Here is a 16873-nt window from a genome sequence, read left to right as displayed (position 1 = left end):
TTACAGTGATTATATTTTGCCTTCCTAAATAATGCAGTGGCAGCACCCAGGCACAGAAAATGAACATTCAACACAAGAGGAGTCCACCATGTCATAGTGGAAGAAGTTGCTTGTCTGAACTGCTTTGAAACTCAAGTAACCAAACACATAGTGAAAGTACATATAAGCTGAAGGTCAGGCTGAAGGCAAAATGCACATAATTTCCCACCCTGCTATAAAGATAGTAACTTATGGTCATGGTGGTACAAGTTACATTAGCAGTCAGTTATGTGTGTCAGGCTTGGAGAAGGTAGATGGTGTGAGGGAATGATAGTTGCAATATCTGGTTTGGTCCTTGGCCCAAGAAAGCAAACTTCTCTGACAACAGGCTTGTAATATCCTTCAAAGTATTTTCTTTGCTAGTGGATTTTGATGAGCAAAATGCATTGGGCATTGCCTTGGTGTGTGATGAGGACTACTGTTAAGTGTACTGTTGATTCATTCTTTACTCTAAGGAATCATAGAATCATAGAATCATAGAATCATAGAGTTGGAAGAGACCACAAGGGCCATCGAGTCCAACCCCCTGCCAAGCAGGAAACACCATCAGAGCACTCCTGACATATGGTTGTCAAGCCTCTGCTTAAAGACCTCCAAAGAAGGAGACTCCACCACACTCCTTGGCAGCAAATTCCACTGTCGAACAGCTCTTACTGTCAGGAAGTTCTTCCTAATGTTTAGGTGGAATCTTCTTTCTTGTAGTTTGGATCCATTGCTCCGTGTCCGCTTCTCTGGAGCAGCAGAAAACAACCTTTCTCCCTCCTCTATGTGACATCCTTTTATATATTTGAACATGGCTATCATATCACCCCTTAACCTCCTCTTCTCCAGGCTAAACATGCCCAGCTCCCTTAGCCGTTCCTCATAAGGCATCGTTTCCAGGCCTTTGACCATTTTGGTTGCCCTCCTCTGGACACGTTCCAGTTTGTCAGTGTCCTTCTTGAACTGTGGTGCCCAGAACTGGACACAGTACTCCAGGTGAGGTCTGACCAGAGCAGAATACAGTGGCACTATTACTTCCCTTGATCTAGATGCTATACTCCTATTGATGCAGCCCAGAATTGCATTGGCTTTTTTAGCTGCCGCGTCACACTGTTGGCTCATGTCAAGTTTGTGGTCAACCAAGACTCCTAGATCCTTTTCACATGTACTGCTCTCAAGCCAGGTGTCACCCATCTTGTATTTGTGCCTCTCATTTTTTTTGCCCAGGTGCAATACTTTACACTTCTCCCTGTTAAAATTCATCTTGTTTGTTTTGGCCCAGTTCTCTAATCTGTCAAGGTCGTTTTGAAGTGTGATCCTGTCCTCTGGGGTGTTAGCCACCCCTCCCAGTTTGGTGTCATCTGCAAATTTGATCAGGATGCCCTTGAGTCCATCATCCAAGTCGTTGATAAAGATGTTGAATAAGACCGGGCCCAAGACAGAACCCTGTGGCACCCCACTAGTCACTCTTCTCCAGGATGAAGAGGAACCATTGATGAGCACCCTTTGGGTTCGGTCAGTCAGCCAGTTACAAATCCACTGAGTGGTAGCATAGTCAAGACCGCATTTTACCAGCTTCTTTACAAGAATATCATGGGGCACCTTGTCAAATGCCTTGCTGAAATCAAGGTAGGCTACATCCACTGCGTTCCCTTCATCTACCAGGCTTGTAATTCTGTCAAAAAACGAGATCAGGTTCGTCTGACATGACTTCAGTGAGAAGTTGGGAATCCTTAAAAAACAGAAAACCTTAATAGGTTTGCTTTGTTTAAATAAGAACTGGGGTGTTTTGTTTTGTTTTTAAAGTACAAATTCTCGTCTTCCTTGGCATTTTATTTGGTAAAATGAATATTAACTTGGGGTTCACTGAGGAGAAATGGGTTGAAGTTATAATCGTTAATACAAATTTTAATGTTTTTATATTGTTAAGCCAGCAGTTTTGCTGGGATACAGACCTAATTTAGATACTTCCCAAATGCTTCAATAAAGGTTCTTCAACTTGTTAGTATCTGAGTTTGTGTCAAGGTTTTCACATGTAAGCAGTTTGAGAGGAAAATGAACTTTCATGCTCAGGCGCATGTCTATCTTCCTGCTACCCCGAAAAGGGTTTCCCATTCATATCCATGGGATTGGCAACTCCCATCATCCCTGACCATTGACCATGCTGGTTGGAGCTGATGGGAGTTGGAGTCTGCAGGGCCAAAAGTTACACATCCCTGTAAAGCCACCTGTCAATCACTGTATTGGCAAAAGCATGTTACCTTTTTCCTGTGCACAATTTACTTCCCTCGGGTAAATGCAGATTGCTTTTCTGAGCTTCCATTTGAGATCTTTCCCCTTAAGGCCGTAACTTTGCTTTGGACTCCAGTTCCTTCCGCAGATAACTGTGCAGTGAGTTCCTTGCATGCAGACAAACTGCTCCAGAGATTGCCACAAATAATCCAGAGATGTTCTATACTAGCTGCAATCCACCTGTTTCAAATAAAGCTATTAAGGGGGGGAAACACTGGGCAACTGGCTCGAGCTGGCCTTTTAAAAAATGAGGGCTGGACCCAGAATTACAATGCTATACACAGCACTGCAAGCCTGACAATTGTGGCTCGGGGCAAGGGGAGAATGACAGATTCCACAAATCCAAACAGCACCCCAGAACTTGGGAAGGATGTGCATGTCTGAAGGATATTGCACCCTCCTCAGTGGTGTGACAGGGAGGCCTGCTTTATACCTTGATCCCCACACAGACAGAATCTCATCCAGTAAAAATATAGAAACCTCACGTATCTTTGTTATTATTTGAGTCTTTGAGAACTTTTTGAGGCTATGCAGCTGTGCAAACAGGGTCAGCTTCCACAGTCTTGTTTCATATTAGCAAAAGGGGAAAAGAAGCTATTCACTGAAGTCAAGTGCAGTCTCTGCCATCTCGAATGGCTGTTCCTCCTTTGGCACAATTCACACCTTCCGAGTCTCACTCGGACTCTTTCAAAAGTCACATCTGGTCGGAAGAGACCTTCTCCCATAAGCCACTCTCGTTTTTCCTGTATATCCAAGGTTTTCTGCTAGGAAACAGTGTCTTATCTGGAAAAGGATGCTCTTTTAAGTACATCAGAGTCGCTCTAATGTGGGAAACAAAGTGAGGCGGTTCAGCCAGAGGCGACGTCGAGAGATTCTGGAAAACAAATTGCAGAGTTAAAATACACCTTCGTCGCTACTTCTACCTGTCTCCCGTCCCCCCACCTCCAAGGTAATTGCATCAGCATCAGAAAGGCCAGAAATCCATGGGTTAGAATGTCAGACTAGGGCTGGAGTGACCTAGGTACAAAATCTCCATTTGGTCATGAAACTCACAAGGTGACCTTGGACCAGTTACACACACTTGGTCTAACTTGCACACAGGGTTGTTGCATTGTCAGGGTAATGTGCTTTATGTGGGGATGCCTTTGAAAATGGTTCAGAAGCTTCACCTAGAACAGAAAGTCAGCTCCCTGACTTTTGACAGGCTTGATTCAAACAGATCATGCAACACCCATTTTGTTACAGCTACAGTGGCTGTATGCTTCTGAGCCCAATTCAAAGTAGTGGTTTTATTCATTACAGTGGTGCCTCGCAAGACGAAAACAATCCGTTCCGCGAGTCTCTTCGTCTTGCGGTTTTTTCGTCTTGCGAAGCAAGCCCATTAGCGGCTTAGCGTTATTAGCGGCTTAGCGGGCTTAGCGGATCAGCTGATAAGCGGCTTAGCGGATCAGCTGATAAGCGGCTTAGCGGATCAGCTGATAAGCGGCTTAGCGATCAGCTGTTAAGCAGCTTAGCGGATCAGCTGTTAAGCGGCTTAGCGGCTTAGCAGATCAGCTGATAAGTGGCTTAGCGGCTTGGGAAAAGGGGGGGGAGGAAAAAAACCCTGCAGGAACTCGCAAGACATTTTCGTCTTGCGAAGCAAGCCCATAGGAAATTCGTTTTGCGAAGCACCTCCAAAACGGAAAACCCTTTCGTCTAGCGGGTTTTCCGTCTTGCGAGGCATTCGTCTTGCAGGGCACCACTGTATTATTAAATTCCTATAGGTTTTCACCTATAAAGCTTACAGCTTATACCCCAATATATTCTGAAACACCTCTCCTAAATATAAATCTACCCAGAACTTCTGAGGCCTTTCTCCAGATCCCTGCACTTCAGAATAGTGACGAGAGAGGGCCTTTTCAGTTGTGGCTCCCCATCTGAGGAATGTTGTCCCCAGCAAGGTCTGCCTGGCACCTTTGCCAACAACTTTCTGGCCTTGCCTTTCCCCTCAGGCTTCTTTCTAGACTGAGATCATGTTTTGTTTTTACTGCGCTGTCAGAGCTTCCTGCAGCTGTTGTTTTGTTTTTACAATATATTAATATAAAATTTTTTAATGTGCCTAACTCACTTGGGAGAGCTTTGGGTAACAAGTGACTAACAAATCCAGTATTTTGTTTGTGTCGTTCTGTTTTTGAAAGGGAGGGGACAACCTCACATAAAGCCATTTGCCATCTTTCCCAGGAGGAAAGGTGGCAAATACATTTAACAAATAAGGGGCATGAACCTGCTTAATCTTCAGAAACGAAAGCACTCCAAGTTTCTCTGGGCATTTCATTGGGATCCTGCCACCATCTTGTTCATGAGGACTAGTTACCTGCAAGATGTGTTGATCATCCTGGGCTAGCCAGAAGTCCACATGGGGAAAAGGCATCCAAAAGTAAGGGCCAATGCACAGTTGCTCCTTTCTTGAGTCATAAACGTTAACCATCTACAAAACAGCAATTTCGGAACAGCGTGTTAACGCCCCAAAATGAAAAGGCAGCAGGAGAGTCATGTATGTATTTATCTGGAGGCTTTGCACTTGCACTCAACACACAATTCCTGTGTTTGCCCATGCTAAAAATAATGAATTAATGGTGTTTGGGATTCTGATTTAAAACTCCTACAGTCTGTACTGCAAACTGAGCACCAGCTTCAGAAACACCTGTGACGCAAGGCAGGCAAATGCCACAAGAAGTTACATCTCACAAGTAATTATATTTTCTAATCTCCCAAAAACTGAAACACGTGTCTTCTTACCTTGGCTCCCGTTAAGATACTGGCAGACCGCAGATCCACATCGGGCCCCTTGTCTGGAAACGTTGCGTGGAAAATCTCTCCCGTTTTAACATTCGCAGCTGGAAAAGCAATATCAGATCACATGGAAAGGCGGTCGCACAGAGGGCAGGGGCAAATTTGCTCCCTGTTGCTCCAAACTCTTAGGATGGAGCTAAAGCCCACAAGTTACAATTACATGAAATGAGATCCAGATTAAACATTAGCATCAGCTTCCTAATGGTACACTTCTCAGCCGTGGAACAGGTGGCCTTGGAAGGTGGTGGGTGCTCCCTGGTTAGAGCTTTCATTGGAGGTTGCCTGGCAGGGATGCAATACACCACTGATCTTGTGCATCAGTTGTGAGTTCGACTAGGTATTTTAGGTACCTGTGAACTCATATGATTCTGTATCCCATTGCAGTCATGCTCAGAGTAGTTCCACTGAAAGTAATGGACCCTAGTAGCTTATGTCTTTTAATTTCAATGGGTATACTTTAAGAGGAACTTTACCTTCTAGATCAGCGGTTCTCAACCTGTGGGTCCCCACATGTTGTTGGACTACAACTCCCATCATCCCTGAGCTCTAGCCTTGCTAGCTAGGGGTGGTGGGAGTTGTAGTTCAACATCTGGGGACCCACAGGTTGAGAAAAGCTGTTCTAGATCCATTTCAATCAAGGTTTAAGCCCTGTTTGGGCAAAGAAACCGCTTTGTCAGCCTGTATGATGCTATCTGCCAGGAGACAGATAGAGGAAATGTGTCCCTGTTAATTCTCCTCAACCTCTCAGCAGTTTTCAATACCATCGACCATGAAATCATTCTGGAGCGGTTGTCCAAGTTAGGGATGAGTGGCACTGCTTTGTGGTGGTTCCAATTCTACTTGGATGGACTGTTTGGCCCTATGGAGCCTTCAATGTGGGGTTCGTCTGGGTTCAGTTTTATCTCCTACACTGTTGAACATCTCAATGAAACCACTGAGCGGGGTTACACAAAGGTTTGGAGTCCATTTTCAACGATAAGCTGATGACACTCGGCTCTACTTCTCCTTTACGTCTGCAGTTGAGGCAGTGGAAGTGCTGGACTCTGTAACAAACTGGATGAGAGCCAGCAAACTGAAGCTCAATCCAGTTACGACTGTTAGTGTGTGGTTCCCTAGACTGGATGGCTGGGAGTTGCCCGCCCTTGTTGGGGTTACACTCCCTCTGAAGGAGTGGATACACCTCTTAGGGGTCCTCTTGGATCCTTTGCTATTGCTTGAAGCTCAGGTGGCCTCAGCAATGCTGAGTGCCTTCTATCAGCTTTGGCTGGTAGCCCAGTCACGCCCCAATCTGGACAAAGATAGCCTAACATCTGTCATCTATGCTCTGGTAACCTCTAGCTTAGATTACTGCAATGCATTATATGTGGGGCTGTTAGTTTAAAGGCAATTGTTTTATATCTCCTACTTCTCTGGCACCTAAGAGAGGAGAGGAAAATGCATGGAAGAACCATGGGTTGGGCAGCCTTATTGATACAAAAGGAAACCACGGTTTTACAAAACATCTGAACTTGGCATAAAATTAGAAGTCCAGGAAAAGTTTAGATTTCTGATCTGGTGAAAGCAGACAATATACCTACCAGAATAGGAGCTTCTCCTTTAGCAAAAAACCAAAACAAAACCCTGGCGATTTCAAAAGGCAGAGTGTTTGAACCTCTCATTAAACCATCTGCATCGTTTGTAACCAGCTTGATAAATTGACACCAAGTGTGAACGTTACTCACCAATTCCATAAATGAATGGCAAATGTTTGCCTTTCTCTTGACGGTCATTTAATTCTGTTATTTAAAAGAGAGAGGGAAGGAGAGATATAACAATAAAACCTCTAATTCTTCCACGGAATAGAACACGTTTTTTAAAAAATCAACATCAAGCTTGGGAAGAAACTGAGATATAAGCCCTGCCAGGTATACACAAATACAGGACTCATCAAATATTCATTCAAATTTGTGACATTAGTCTGGGGCTGGGAGATGCTACTTTTAAGGATAGTCTCCCCGCAAGGCGACCTGAAAGTCAAAGAAACGCAAAAATACAACACGGAAATCCTTCTCCAGAACAAGGACTGGGATCTGACATCAGCATGCATTGTGACATATGGCTATAGTTGCCAAATGCATACCATACAGAGTTGGTCATGACTGGACCTAATGGTCAGGGATCCCTTTACCTTAGGGATGCGGGTGGCACTGTAGGTTAAACCACAGAGCCTAGGACTTGCCGATCAGAAGGTCGGCGGTTCGAATCCCCGTGACGGGGTGAGCTCCCGTTGCTCGGTCCCTGCTCCTGCCAACCTAGCAGTTCGAAAGCACATCAAAGTGCAAGTAGATAAATAGGTACCGCTCCGGCGGGAAGGTAAACAGCGTTTCCGTGCGCTGCTCTGGTTCGCCAGAAGTGGCTTAGTCATGCTGGCCACATGACCCAGAAGCTGTATGCCAGCTCCCTCGGCCAAGAAAGCGAGATGAGCGCCGCAACCCCAGAGTCGTCTGTGACTGGACCTAATGGTCAGGGGTCCCTTTACCTTTACCTTTACAGTACTGCTTTAGCAGGAACAGCTTTTCCCAAAGGATCCTGGGAACTGAAGTTTGCTAAGGGTGCCGAGAGTTAGGAAAACCTTATTCTCTCACAGAGCTACAATAGCCAGAGTGGTTTTTCAATCAATCAAAAAATCAATTGATTGCTCTGAGGGAACTCTGAGAGCTGTAGCTCTGTGAGGGGAATAGGGGGTCTCCTAACAACTCTCGCAAGACACAACTGTTTAAAAGTGGCATCACGGTGCTTTAAACGTACGGTGCTGATGTGGCAAGAACACCTTAGGCCAGGTAGCTGAGAAGATGGGGAGCAGAGGAAAGTTGCCCATTGGAAACAGTTACCTGTCACACAGAAGGTCACTAAATGGACATTATCCTGCAAGCGGTCAAACGCTCCTAGGAATAACAAGAGGGGAAACTGTGAGACCTGCGGAACAGAATGAGATACTTCCAGGCTACATAGAAAGAGTTCTTTTTTAAAAAAAGAAAAAAGGCAACATTGGATAAAAATCCTACATTAGTCCCACTCAAAACAGACCCACTGAAATTAATGGACATGACAGGAGCTGGCCTATTAATTTCAGCGGGTATCCTGAGTGGGAGCTGGTTGACGCCAAGCCATATTAATAACTTTCTACTTTAAGCAGTCATGGTTTCCCCAAAGGACCCTGGGAACTATAGCTTGTTAAGGGTGCCAAGAACTGTTAGGAGACCCCTATTCCCTCACAGAGCTACAATTCCCAGAGTGGCTTAACAATCAATCTCTCTTACAAGGAAACTCTGGGAACTGGAGCAAACAGGGCTTAAACCATGAGTAGGCAAACTAAGGCCCGGGGGCTGGATCTGGCCCAATCGCCTTCTCAATCCGGCCTGCGGACGGTCCGGGAATCAGTGTGTTTTTACATGAGTAGAATGTGTCCTTTTATTTAAAATGCATTTCTGAGTTATTTGTGGGGCCTGCCTGGTGTTTTTACATGAGTAGAATGTGTGCTTTTATTCAAAATGCATCTCTGGGTTATTTGTGGGGCATAGGAATTCATTTATTTCCACCCCAAAATATAGTCCAGCCCTGCACAAGGTCTGAGGGACAGTGGACCGGCCCCCTGCTGAAAAAGTTTGCTGACCTTGATTGAAATGGGAATTGCTGTGGCCTCAGAGCCATATCAAGCGAGCTCCTAACTCTCATAAGGCTCATAACACTAGGGCAGTCCTTCTCAACCTTGAGTCTCCAGATATTGTTGGTCTAGCCATCATTGCCAGGGATGATGGAGTTGTAGTTCAAGATCACCTGGGAGCCCATAGTTGAGAAAGGCTGCTCTAAGGTGTCTGCGCAGGCATCATGCCAAACCACAGTAGCAAAAAAAAGGGGGGGAGGCCCCAAACCATGGTTTGCCAACCCCCTGGAAACTGTGCTGTCAGATTCTAGTTTGCCAACTGATCAGAAACCGTGGTTTGCCAGCTCAGCCACACTTAAAATGCCCTTCCACCGCTTGATGCAATGTCTGAATCCAGTCTCTGTGGCACAGCAGAGGCTGAGGGGCATCCCCAGTGGGCAGGGCTTAAGTGCCATTCATTACTATTTGTCCCTCCCCATGGAGGACCTGCATGCTGGATTTGGTGTGAGCCCTTGCTATCCCCAACAGTGTAAACCTCTCAGAAGCTCTGCAAGCTTTACCAACATCCAGTCAGAATTCTAAACTTTGACAGAGGGAGTAGGGGGTGGGAATGCAAACTTACTCAGGAGCTGACTGGTAAGTCGCTGGGATAAGTGCCTGTCATCGCTGAATCCTCCAATCAAGTGCACTTCCAACCTAACAACAAGGACAGAAGCTGAAGATATAACCTGCTATCACCGGTAGATTAATCGACTAAAGCCTTAGCTGAGTGGGATCCACTGAAATTTATCAAGCGCTTTATTTATTCATTTATTCACTTTTACTCTTATCTTGATTCTGGTGAATTGATAGAAGAAGAAGAAGAAGAAGAAGAAGAAGAAGAAGAAGAAGAAGAAGAAGAAGAAGAAGAAGAAGAAGAAGAGGTGGTGTTTGGATTTGATATCCCGCTTTATCATTACCCGAAGGAGTCTCAAAGCGGCTAACAATCTCCTTTCCCTTCCTCCCCCACAACAAACACTCTGTGAGGTGAGTGAGGCTGAGAGACTTCAAAGAAGTGTGACTGGCCCAAGGTCACCCAGCAGCTGCATGTGGAGGAGCGGAGACACGAACCCGGTTCCCCAGATTATGAGTCTACCTCTCTTAACCACTACACCACACTGGGAATGTAAAATAAATTATTACAGGTTTCTGTCGTCCATCCGTCCCCTCCCCACTTATTATTGAGTGGTAACAAACTTATCACAGTTTATTTCATCTCAAATTTCCTTAAACACTGTCAAAAAGGCATACATATCTGAAGAGTTGGAGGGGCAGTGTGTCCTAGTGGTTAGAGTGGCTAGACGAGGGTTCAAATGCCCACTTGGCCATGATGCTCACTGGGTGACCTTGCACCAGTCACGGCCTCTCAGCCTAACCTACCTCTCAGGGTTGTTGAGGGAATTAAATGTGGAAGTGGAGGAGACCCATGTATGCCACCTTTATCGCCTTGGAGAAAAAGGTGGGGGTATTAAATATAAATAAAATATCCATATTAAGTAAATTAACTGTTAGTTGATCATCTGCCCTTTTCCAGTTTGCCTGACAGCCACCAACAGTTAAAGAGAAAAGCTGACCTTCCACATTCCGTGTTAGGAGAAAGCACTTTCACTGCATTTGTGATTAACAAAACTTCTGTCTCCGTATCCGATCCATCGCAGTGAGTCAAACAGATAGCCCCGCTGCCTGAGGGAAACAAAAATACAATATGGATGGCTTGCATGTTCCAGGCAATGGTAACTACAGTCTGCAATTGCTGCCCGTATGCTATCAGGTTCAAGGTACCTGTATTACTTTAAAAGATAAAAAGGTAAAGGACTCCTGGACAGTTAAGTCCAGTCAAAGGTGACTATGGAGTTGCGGCGCTCATCTCGCTTTCAGGCCGAGGAAGTTGGCATTTGTCCACAGACAGCTTTCTGGGTCATGTGGCCAGCATGACTAAACCGCTTCTGGTGCAACAGGACACCGTGACGGAAACCAGAGCGCATGGAAACACCGTTTACCTTCCCGCCACAGTGGTACCTATTTATCTACTTGCACTGGCATGCTTTCAAATGGGAGCTTATTGATTTGAACCGCCGTCCTTCTGATCAGCAAACCCAAGAGACTCAGTGGTTTAGACCACAGCACCACCCACGTCCCTGTATTACTTTACAAGGTCCTTAACAATTTGGAGCCAGGATATCTCAAGGACCACCTAATCCCTTACATCTCTGCCCAGTCACTGAGGTCTTTGTCAGAAGCCCATCGTGACTTGGATGTGTGGCTCAGATGTATCCACCAGGAGCTGTGCATTTAATATTGTGAACACAATTTTAAAGAACTCCCTTCCAGGGAAGGTCAGCCGCCCCCCCCCACTGAACTTCCAGCAAGCATTTTAACTGAAATCCGATTTCTTTTTTGTTTTAACCAACTTTTACTTTTTTGCACTGTACCTTCATACAAGAGACTATTGTAGTTCATCAGTATATAAATTGTTTAAATAAAAATATGTAGCGCTCCAAGCATATCTGGAGCTCAAAGCCCTCCCTGGACCACACCCCAGAGTTTATACTTGGTTAAGCATGTCCCTCAACTCTTAAAATGCTTCTTGCCTTCCCAGATGCTTGGATGCCATCAGCCAAAACCTGTTGTACTTGCTGAAAAACCCTATAAATCAGAGGCATCAGATTCCAGGGGCATAGTTCAAAAGCAGCAAGGTACCCAGAGCTCAGTGACATACCTGTGTGTCTGAGAACCACCAAATGGCAGGTAGTTGCATCATCTGATCCGAGAATAGAGACAGAAGCTGAGGGAAAAGGAGGAGAAGGAAAAGTGAGGTCCTGGCGGATATTTTTTAACTTTTGGGTGGAACTTCCTTAGCGCCAACCTACCATCCTTAGGAGTGGTGGCTGCAAATTCTCTCTGCTGGACGTAGAGAAGTCCTTTGGGGCCCACTGATTGAGCAGGCTGACCTCTTAAGATTTTGGCTTGCTCCTGTAGAAAATGGGGAAACAAAGTCGTATTTAGGTTCCCAGCTAGCACAATTGTTCTGAGATCAGAAGCCCTCAATGCTGAAGATGCACCTGTTTATGCAGGCATGCCCTTGCTCTCCCAAACAGACTCTTTTAACTATTTTACTGTATTTGAATGGGAACGTTTGACTGTGTGCTGCAATTATGGATGTTCGTAGTTAAATCTTTGTGTTAACTGCTTTTTTATACTTTTGCAAACCACTCAGAAGCATTATTTTGGGACGAGGTGGTCTACAAATAAATAAATAAATAATTTCTGGCACCTAAATCAGCAAACAAAAACCCAAGAGCTTTCCTTAAGAGTTGGAAGGGGTCCTGAGGAGCATCTGGTCCAACCCCCTGTAACGCAGGAATATGCAGCTGTCGCTTACGGGGATCGAACCTGCAGCCTTGGAGTTATCAGCACCCAAGCTCTAACCAATAGACCTATCCAGCTGTCAAAGCAAATCTTCTGGGCCAAATTACAAATCACTTGGAACTGCATAGAGGATTTATTGCCATAAAAACACACCATGGTGTAACAAACATGGGATGGGAAGAGTTCAGCCCATGGTGATGTACAGTGGTACCTCGAGATAAGTACGTAATTCGTTCCGGAGGTCCGTACTTAACCTGAAACTGTTCTTAACCTGAAGCACCACTTTAGCTAATGGGGCCTCCTGCTGCCGCCGCGCCGCTGGAGAACGATTTCTGTTCTCATCCTGAAGCAAAGTTCTTAACCCAAGGTATTATTTCTGGGTTAGCGGAGTCTGTAACCTGAAGCGTATGTAACCTGAAGTGTATGTAACCCGAGGTACCACTGTACCAATATTGGGCCATTTTGTGAGGAGACGTCAAAAGCCAGTTGCTTCATCCTATGGGCCAAGATGGTGACAACCAGGCATGGGCTGAATTTTCCTCCGTGGAGTGGTTGCTTGCAATAAATTCCAAAACAGGGGTCACGAACATGCTGCCTGCAGGTGCCAATGTTGCCACCAGTATCTCTTATGGTGGCCAAGAAAGATCTCAGTCAATATCCCCTCAAAAAAACCCACAGTTCACAAGAGACCTTTGGTTTTCCTGCCCAGTTCCTGTTTGCATTAGCTTGGCCTCTCCCACATTGGGAACCTTCCCAATCATGAATTGAACCAACATTGGTATTCCTCTTCCATTCCAAATGGAGCAGAGGTACAAAAAGCTCTCTGTAAGAGGATGGCTGACGTGGGTGCCTTCTCCCCCACTGACAGGGAAAACAAGCCCACACTATATTTTAGATGTGGCAGCCATTTTGTGATCTCTCTCCTCTTTCACAAACACACACATACAGTAGCCATTTTGTGGTTTAGTGGTTGGAATATCGGACTGGAACCTGGGATACCAAGATTCGAATCCCCACTCAGCCATGGAGCTCTCTAGGTGACCTGGGGCCAGTCACTGCATCTCATGTCTAACCTACCTCACATGGCTGCTGTGAGGATAAAACCATGAATGCCATCTTGAGCGCTTTGGAGGAATATAAAAGTGAAAATAAATAAGCGAGATATTAAAGACATTCCAAAATTCCAAAATTTTGGTCCCCAAAAGGTGGGCGGTCCCCGTTAAGTACATAGGGGAAAACCTGTTTCTCAAGTATTTCAGGAAGCAAGGGAGAAAATCAGCGAAGGTTTGAGGAAGACACAAGAAGGGCATGAAAAGAACATCTGCAAAAAGAGCTGGGGTGGGAAAATTTGGTTGCATTTTTTTTAGAAAGGGCAGGCTGATGGAGAAAAGTCTGAAAGCAGCCCATGTAAAATAGAAGTTGAGAGTTACCTTACATCAGGACATTCAAAATAAATTAAAAGTCACAAGCTCTCAAGTCATTACCACCATTAACACCAAAACAAAAGCCGCTTAAATGTGCAGCATATTTGACTGATTGTATTTATAGCCTACTTTTTTCTCCATGGAACATACATGGTTCTTCCCCTCATTGTTTAATCCACACAACAACCCTGGGAGGTAAGGATGCCCAGTGAACTTCATGGCTGAGTGGAAACTGAACCCTGTTCTCCCAGACGCTAGCCCTCTAACCACTGCACTGCACTGGCTCTGTATTTAAGCTAGAAGACACCACATTTTGAGAGCATCTATGGGTTAAACCACAGAGCCTAGGACTTGGTGATCAGAAGGCCAGTGGTTCGAATCCCCCCGACAGGGCGAGCTCCCGTTGCTTGGTCCCTGCTCCTGCCAACCTAGCAGTTCGAAAGCACGAAGTGCAAGTAGATAAATAGGTACCGCTCCGGCGGGAAGGTAAACGGCGTTTCCGTGCGCTGCTCTGGTTCGCCAGAAGCGGCTTAGTCATGCTGGAAACATGACCCGGAAGCTGTACGCCGGCTCCCTCGGCCAATAAAGCAAGATGAGCATCGCAACCCCAGAATTGGTCACAACTGGACCTAATGGTCAGGGGTCCCTTTACCTTTATGCACCCTGGCATTGCGTTCCAAACACCTGTGTCCCAGTGCATATTTGCTCAAAAGTAAGGCTGTAATCCTTTTCTACGCCAGGGGTGGGTGTAAAAACATACAGCTTTCCAGATGCTGCTGAACTACAACTCCCATAATCTCCAGCAAGCGTGGCCAACAGGCCACTTGATTGTGGAAACTGACCCTGGTGGTCCCTTCAAAGTCTACAAGTCTGCGAACAACATCTGGAGGCCCAAAAATCCCCGCAATGCTGCTTTACAAGCACAAGTGCACGCACACACACTCTTACCTGAGAGTCATTCCCATTGAACTCGATGGGGCTTACTTCAAAGTAAGCATGCACATGATTGCACTGGCATTGTTGTTTCTATTTTAAAAACTCCCATAGAGTTCAGTGGCGCTACTTTCCAAGGTAAGCGGTGCACAGAGACGCAGCCTCCGAAGGGCACCAGAGCAGAGCAAACGAAATACATTTCATTTTATTTTAAATATCTGCATCTAAGGACGCACCCTCCAACTCACATCCTCAGCCCTGCCCCCCTTTCTTCTCTCTTCTATTAATGAACAATCCCTATAATCAGCTGCCAGCTCGCAGCTCACCTCCAGCTCCGGGAAGGTGTAGATCAGCTCCCTCGTGGGCTGGGACAAGTCGACCCGCTCCCCATTGACCAGCAAAGGCATCTCGGGGAAGCGCCCAGCCAAGGAGCCGCGGAACTTCCTGCCGGGGACTCTCAGCTGAGCGCCGCGCCACGAGGGCGAGGCCAGACCGGGCTGCAAAGGGCGCTGGGAAATGTAGTCCGCGGGTGCATTGGGAAGAAGGTGGGGCGGCGTGGGAGGAGGATCGCTCTACACTACTTTGACGTTTTCTATACAAGTTAGTGGCACATAAAATATTTTTAAATTAAATAAATAAAAGCTATGCCCCTCCCATTTCTTGCTTTCGTGGTTTGTTTGTTTTGTTTTGTTTTTTGAACAAGTGCCTGTGCTCTCCAGCCTGTGGGCTCTTTTCAGACTCAGCCCCTGCCTCTGAGATAGAGGAATAGCTGCTCAAAGTGTTCCTTGGAACTGGCTGTCTATCTATCTCACTGGGCAGCTGGGAGGTTAGGGAACTGACTGTTTGCCCTAAAGGGAGGGGGAAAACTCTTAAGAGGTGGAGGAACTTAAAGCAAACCACTGTCGCCATGCTGGAAACAAAACAAAACAAAAAGCCCAGTTAAGTTAGCCCTTTCTGGTCGGGCTGCCAACTCACCAAAAACAACTCACAAAAACAGCAGGAGGAGGAGGAACACCAAGCACACCTGAAAGCGCTTTGCTCTGATGCCACCCATCATCTCACCTGCAGGCAGCAGCACCAAGAGGGATGACCAGGGCCTTCTCCTGCAAAAGGACACCTAGGCATGGCAAGTGCTGAGGTGGCCACACATACCTGAGAAAGCCAGCAGCTCCAAAAGAAGCAATTTGGGGCTTATTCCAAGAGAGACCACAATTTTTAAGCAAAACCTTCTATTCCGAAATGTGTTGCCATACAGCCGGGCTTCCCCGGACTCCCCCCCCCCCCAGTTTGCAATATTTCCCCTGTAGCCTTATGAGGCTTTGCCCTCGGGTGGGAAAAATATTGCGTCCGGGAAAGGGAGATGGGAGTCAACAGACACTCAAGGAATAGTTTCGGAGAAAAAGCTTTATTTCTACCATCCATGAACTGGTAGAAGGAGCAAGTGTGATAGTTCACAAAACAAGCACGGGTTCACAGTCATTTGCACAGAGCATATATTCCCCTTCCAGTTCCCTCCCCTTTCTCCTCCCTCAGGAGTCCTGCCCCATGAGTTCCCCTGAGCATGAACAGAAAGCTGTTGTCTTGGGACTATTGGACTCTTCCCAGGAAAGGGGGGGTGAGAAGCCAAGGGGTTTCAGAGTGTTCAAGATGTTGCAACTGAATGAGATAAGATTCAGTTCTCAGGCCTGCTCTGACAGAGTCTATTCATTAGCTTTTTGAAGCCTTCTCGTGCTGATAAAAGAATAACGTTTTGCCTTGCAACAGCAGAGCAAATGAACAGATGCTTAGCTGCTGAGAAAATGATTTTGAAAAGCTTTGAGAAGCTTTGAGCCTGCTTTGGGGGGGGTGACTTCGGGCCTAGGTGGGGGTCACCTGTCCTTACTTCCTTCACCCCCTGGACGCCATTTGCAACGTCAGAATCCCGTATATGTCTGGGGAAACCCGGACATTTGGCAGCACTCGTTTTCTGAAATGGGGTGGGGGGGACGCAAGTTAAGAAACAGGAGAATCTTAAGGCAGAAATGAAAGAACACCAACTTGCATAAAATTGTTCTACTGGTCCTTTGCCTTCTTTCATCACACAAAATATTGTTGGTTGTATTTTCAGCAGCTGCAAGGTTCCACAAATTTTTATGGCACTATTCAAGACAACAGATCATTCTTCCATTTTTTTTGTGTGCAATACAAAGTCTGGCAGCTGCTAGAAAGTAAGTTAGCAGTGCCTTCAAAAAGACTCTAAAATTTAGAGTATCCTCTCATATATGGCCTCCAGGAATTGTCCTTCATCTTCAGGAAACTCCTGCAGCCAATTCTGGAGATT

General features: G+C 45.9%; 1 protein-coding gene and 1 long non-coding RNA gene across 3 annotated transcripts; one reads left to right on the top strand and one right to left on the bottom strand.

The window, feature by feature from the left end:
• Positions 1–1767: 1767 nt before the first annotated feature.
• On the bottom strand, positions 1768–16718 carry NTAN1 (N-terminal asparagine amidase). 2 transcript variants are annotated; one of them, XM_083585396.1, is made up of 10 exons: positions 16591–16718; positions 11698–11800; positions 11547–11612; positions 10402–10510; positions 9411–9484; positions 8016–8069; positions 6867–6920; positions 5092–5189; positions 4667–4780; positions 1768–3187 (listed from the first exon to the last, which is right to left on the bottom strand). In XM_083585396.1, the coding sequence occupies exons 1-10, from the start codon at positions 16594–16596 to the stop codon at positions 3008–3010; spliced, it is 858 nt and encodes a 285-aa protein (XP_083441522.1). In that variant the 5' UTR covers positions 16597–16718; the 3' UTR covers positions 1768–3007. The 2 variants fall into 2 exon arrangements, with proteins under 2 accessions (XP_083441522.1, XP_083441523.1); XM_083585397.1 differs by lacking the exon at positions 16591–16718 and adding an exon at positions 14880–15078.
• On the top strand, positions 3613–4060 carry LOC310749056. Its single transcript, XR_014541468.1, has 2 exons — positions 3613–3707; positions 3741–4060. It is a non-coding gene; the product is annotated as an uncharacterized lncRNA (long non-coding RNA).
• Positions 16719–16873: the final 155 nt, after the last annotated feature.

Source organism: Podarcis filfolensis (genome assembly GCF_964270895.1).
Source record: "Podarcis filfolensis genome assembly, chromosome: 14".
In the NCBI taxonomy this organism is placed as follows: Eukaryota; Metazoa; Chordata; class Lepidosauria; order Squamata; family Lacertidae; genus Podarcis; species Podarcis filfolensis.
The sequence above is the reverse complement of the archived record's forward strand: the minus strand, read 5'-3'. Positions and strand labels throughout refer to the sequence as shown.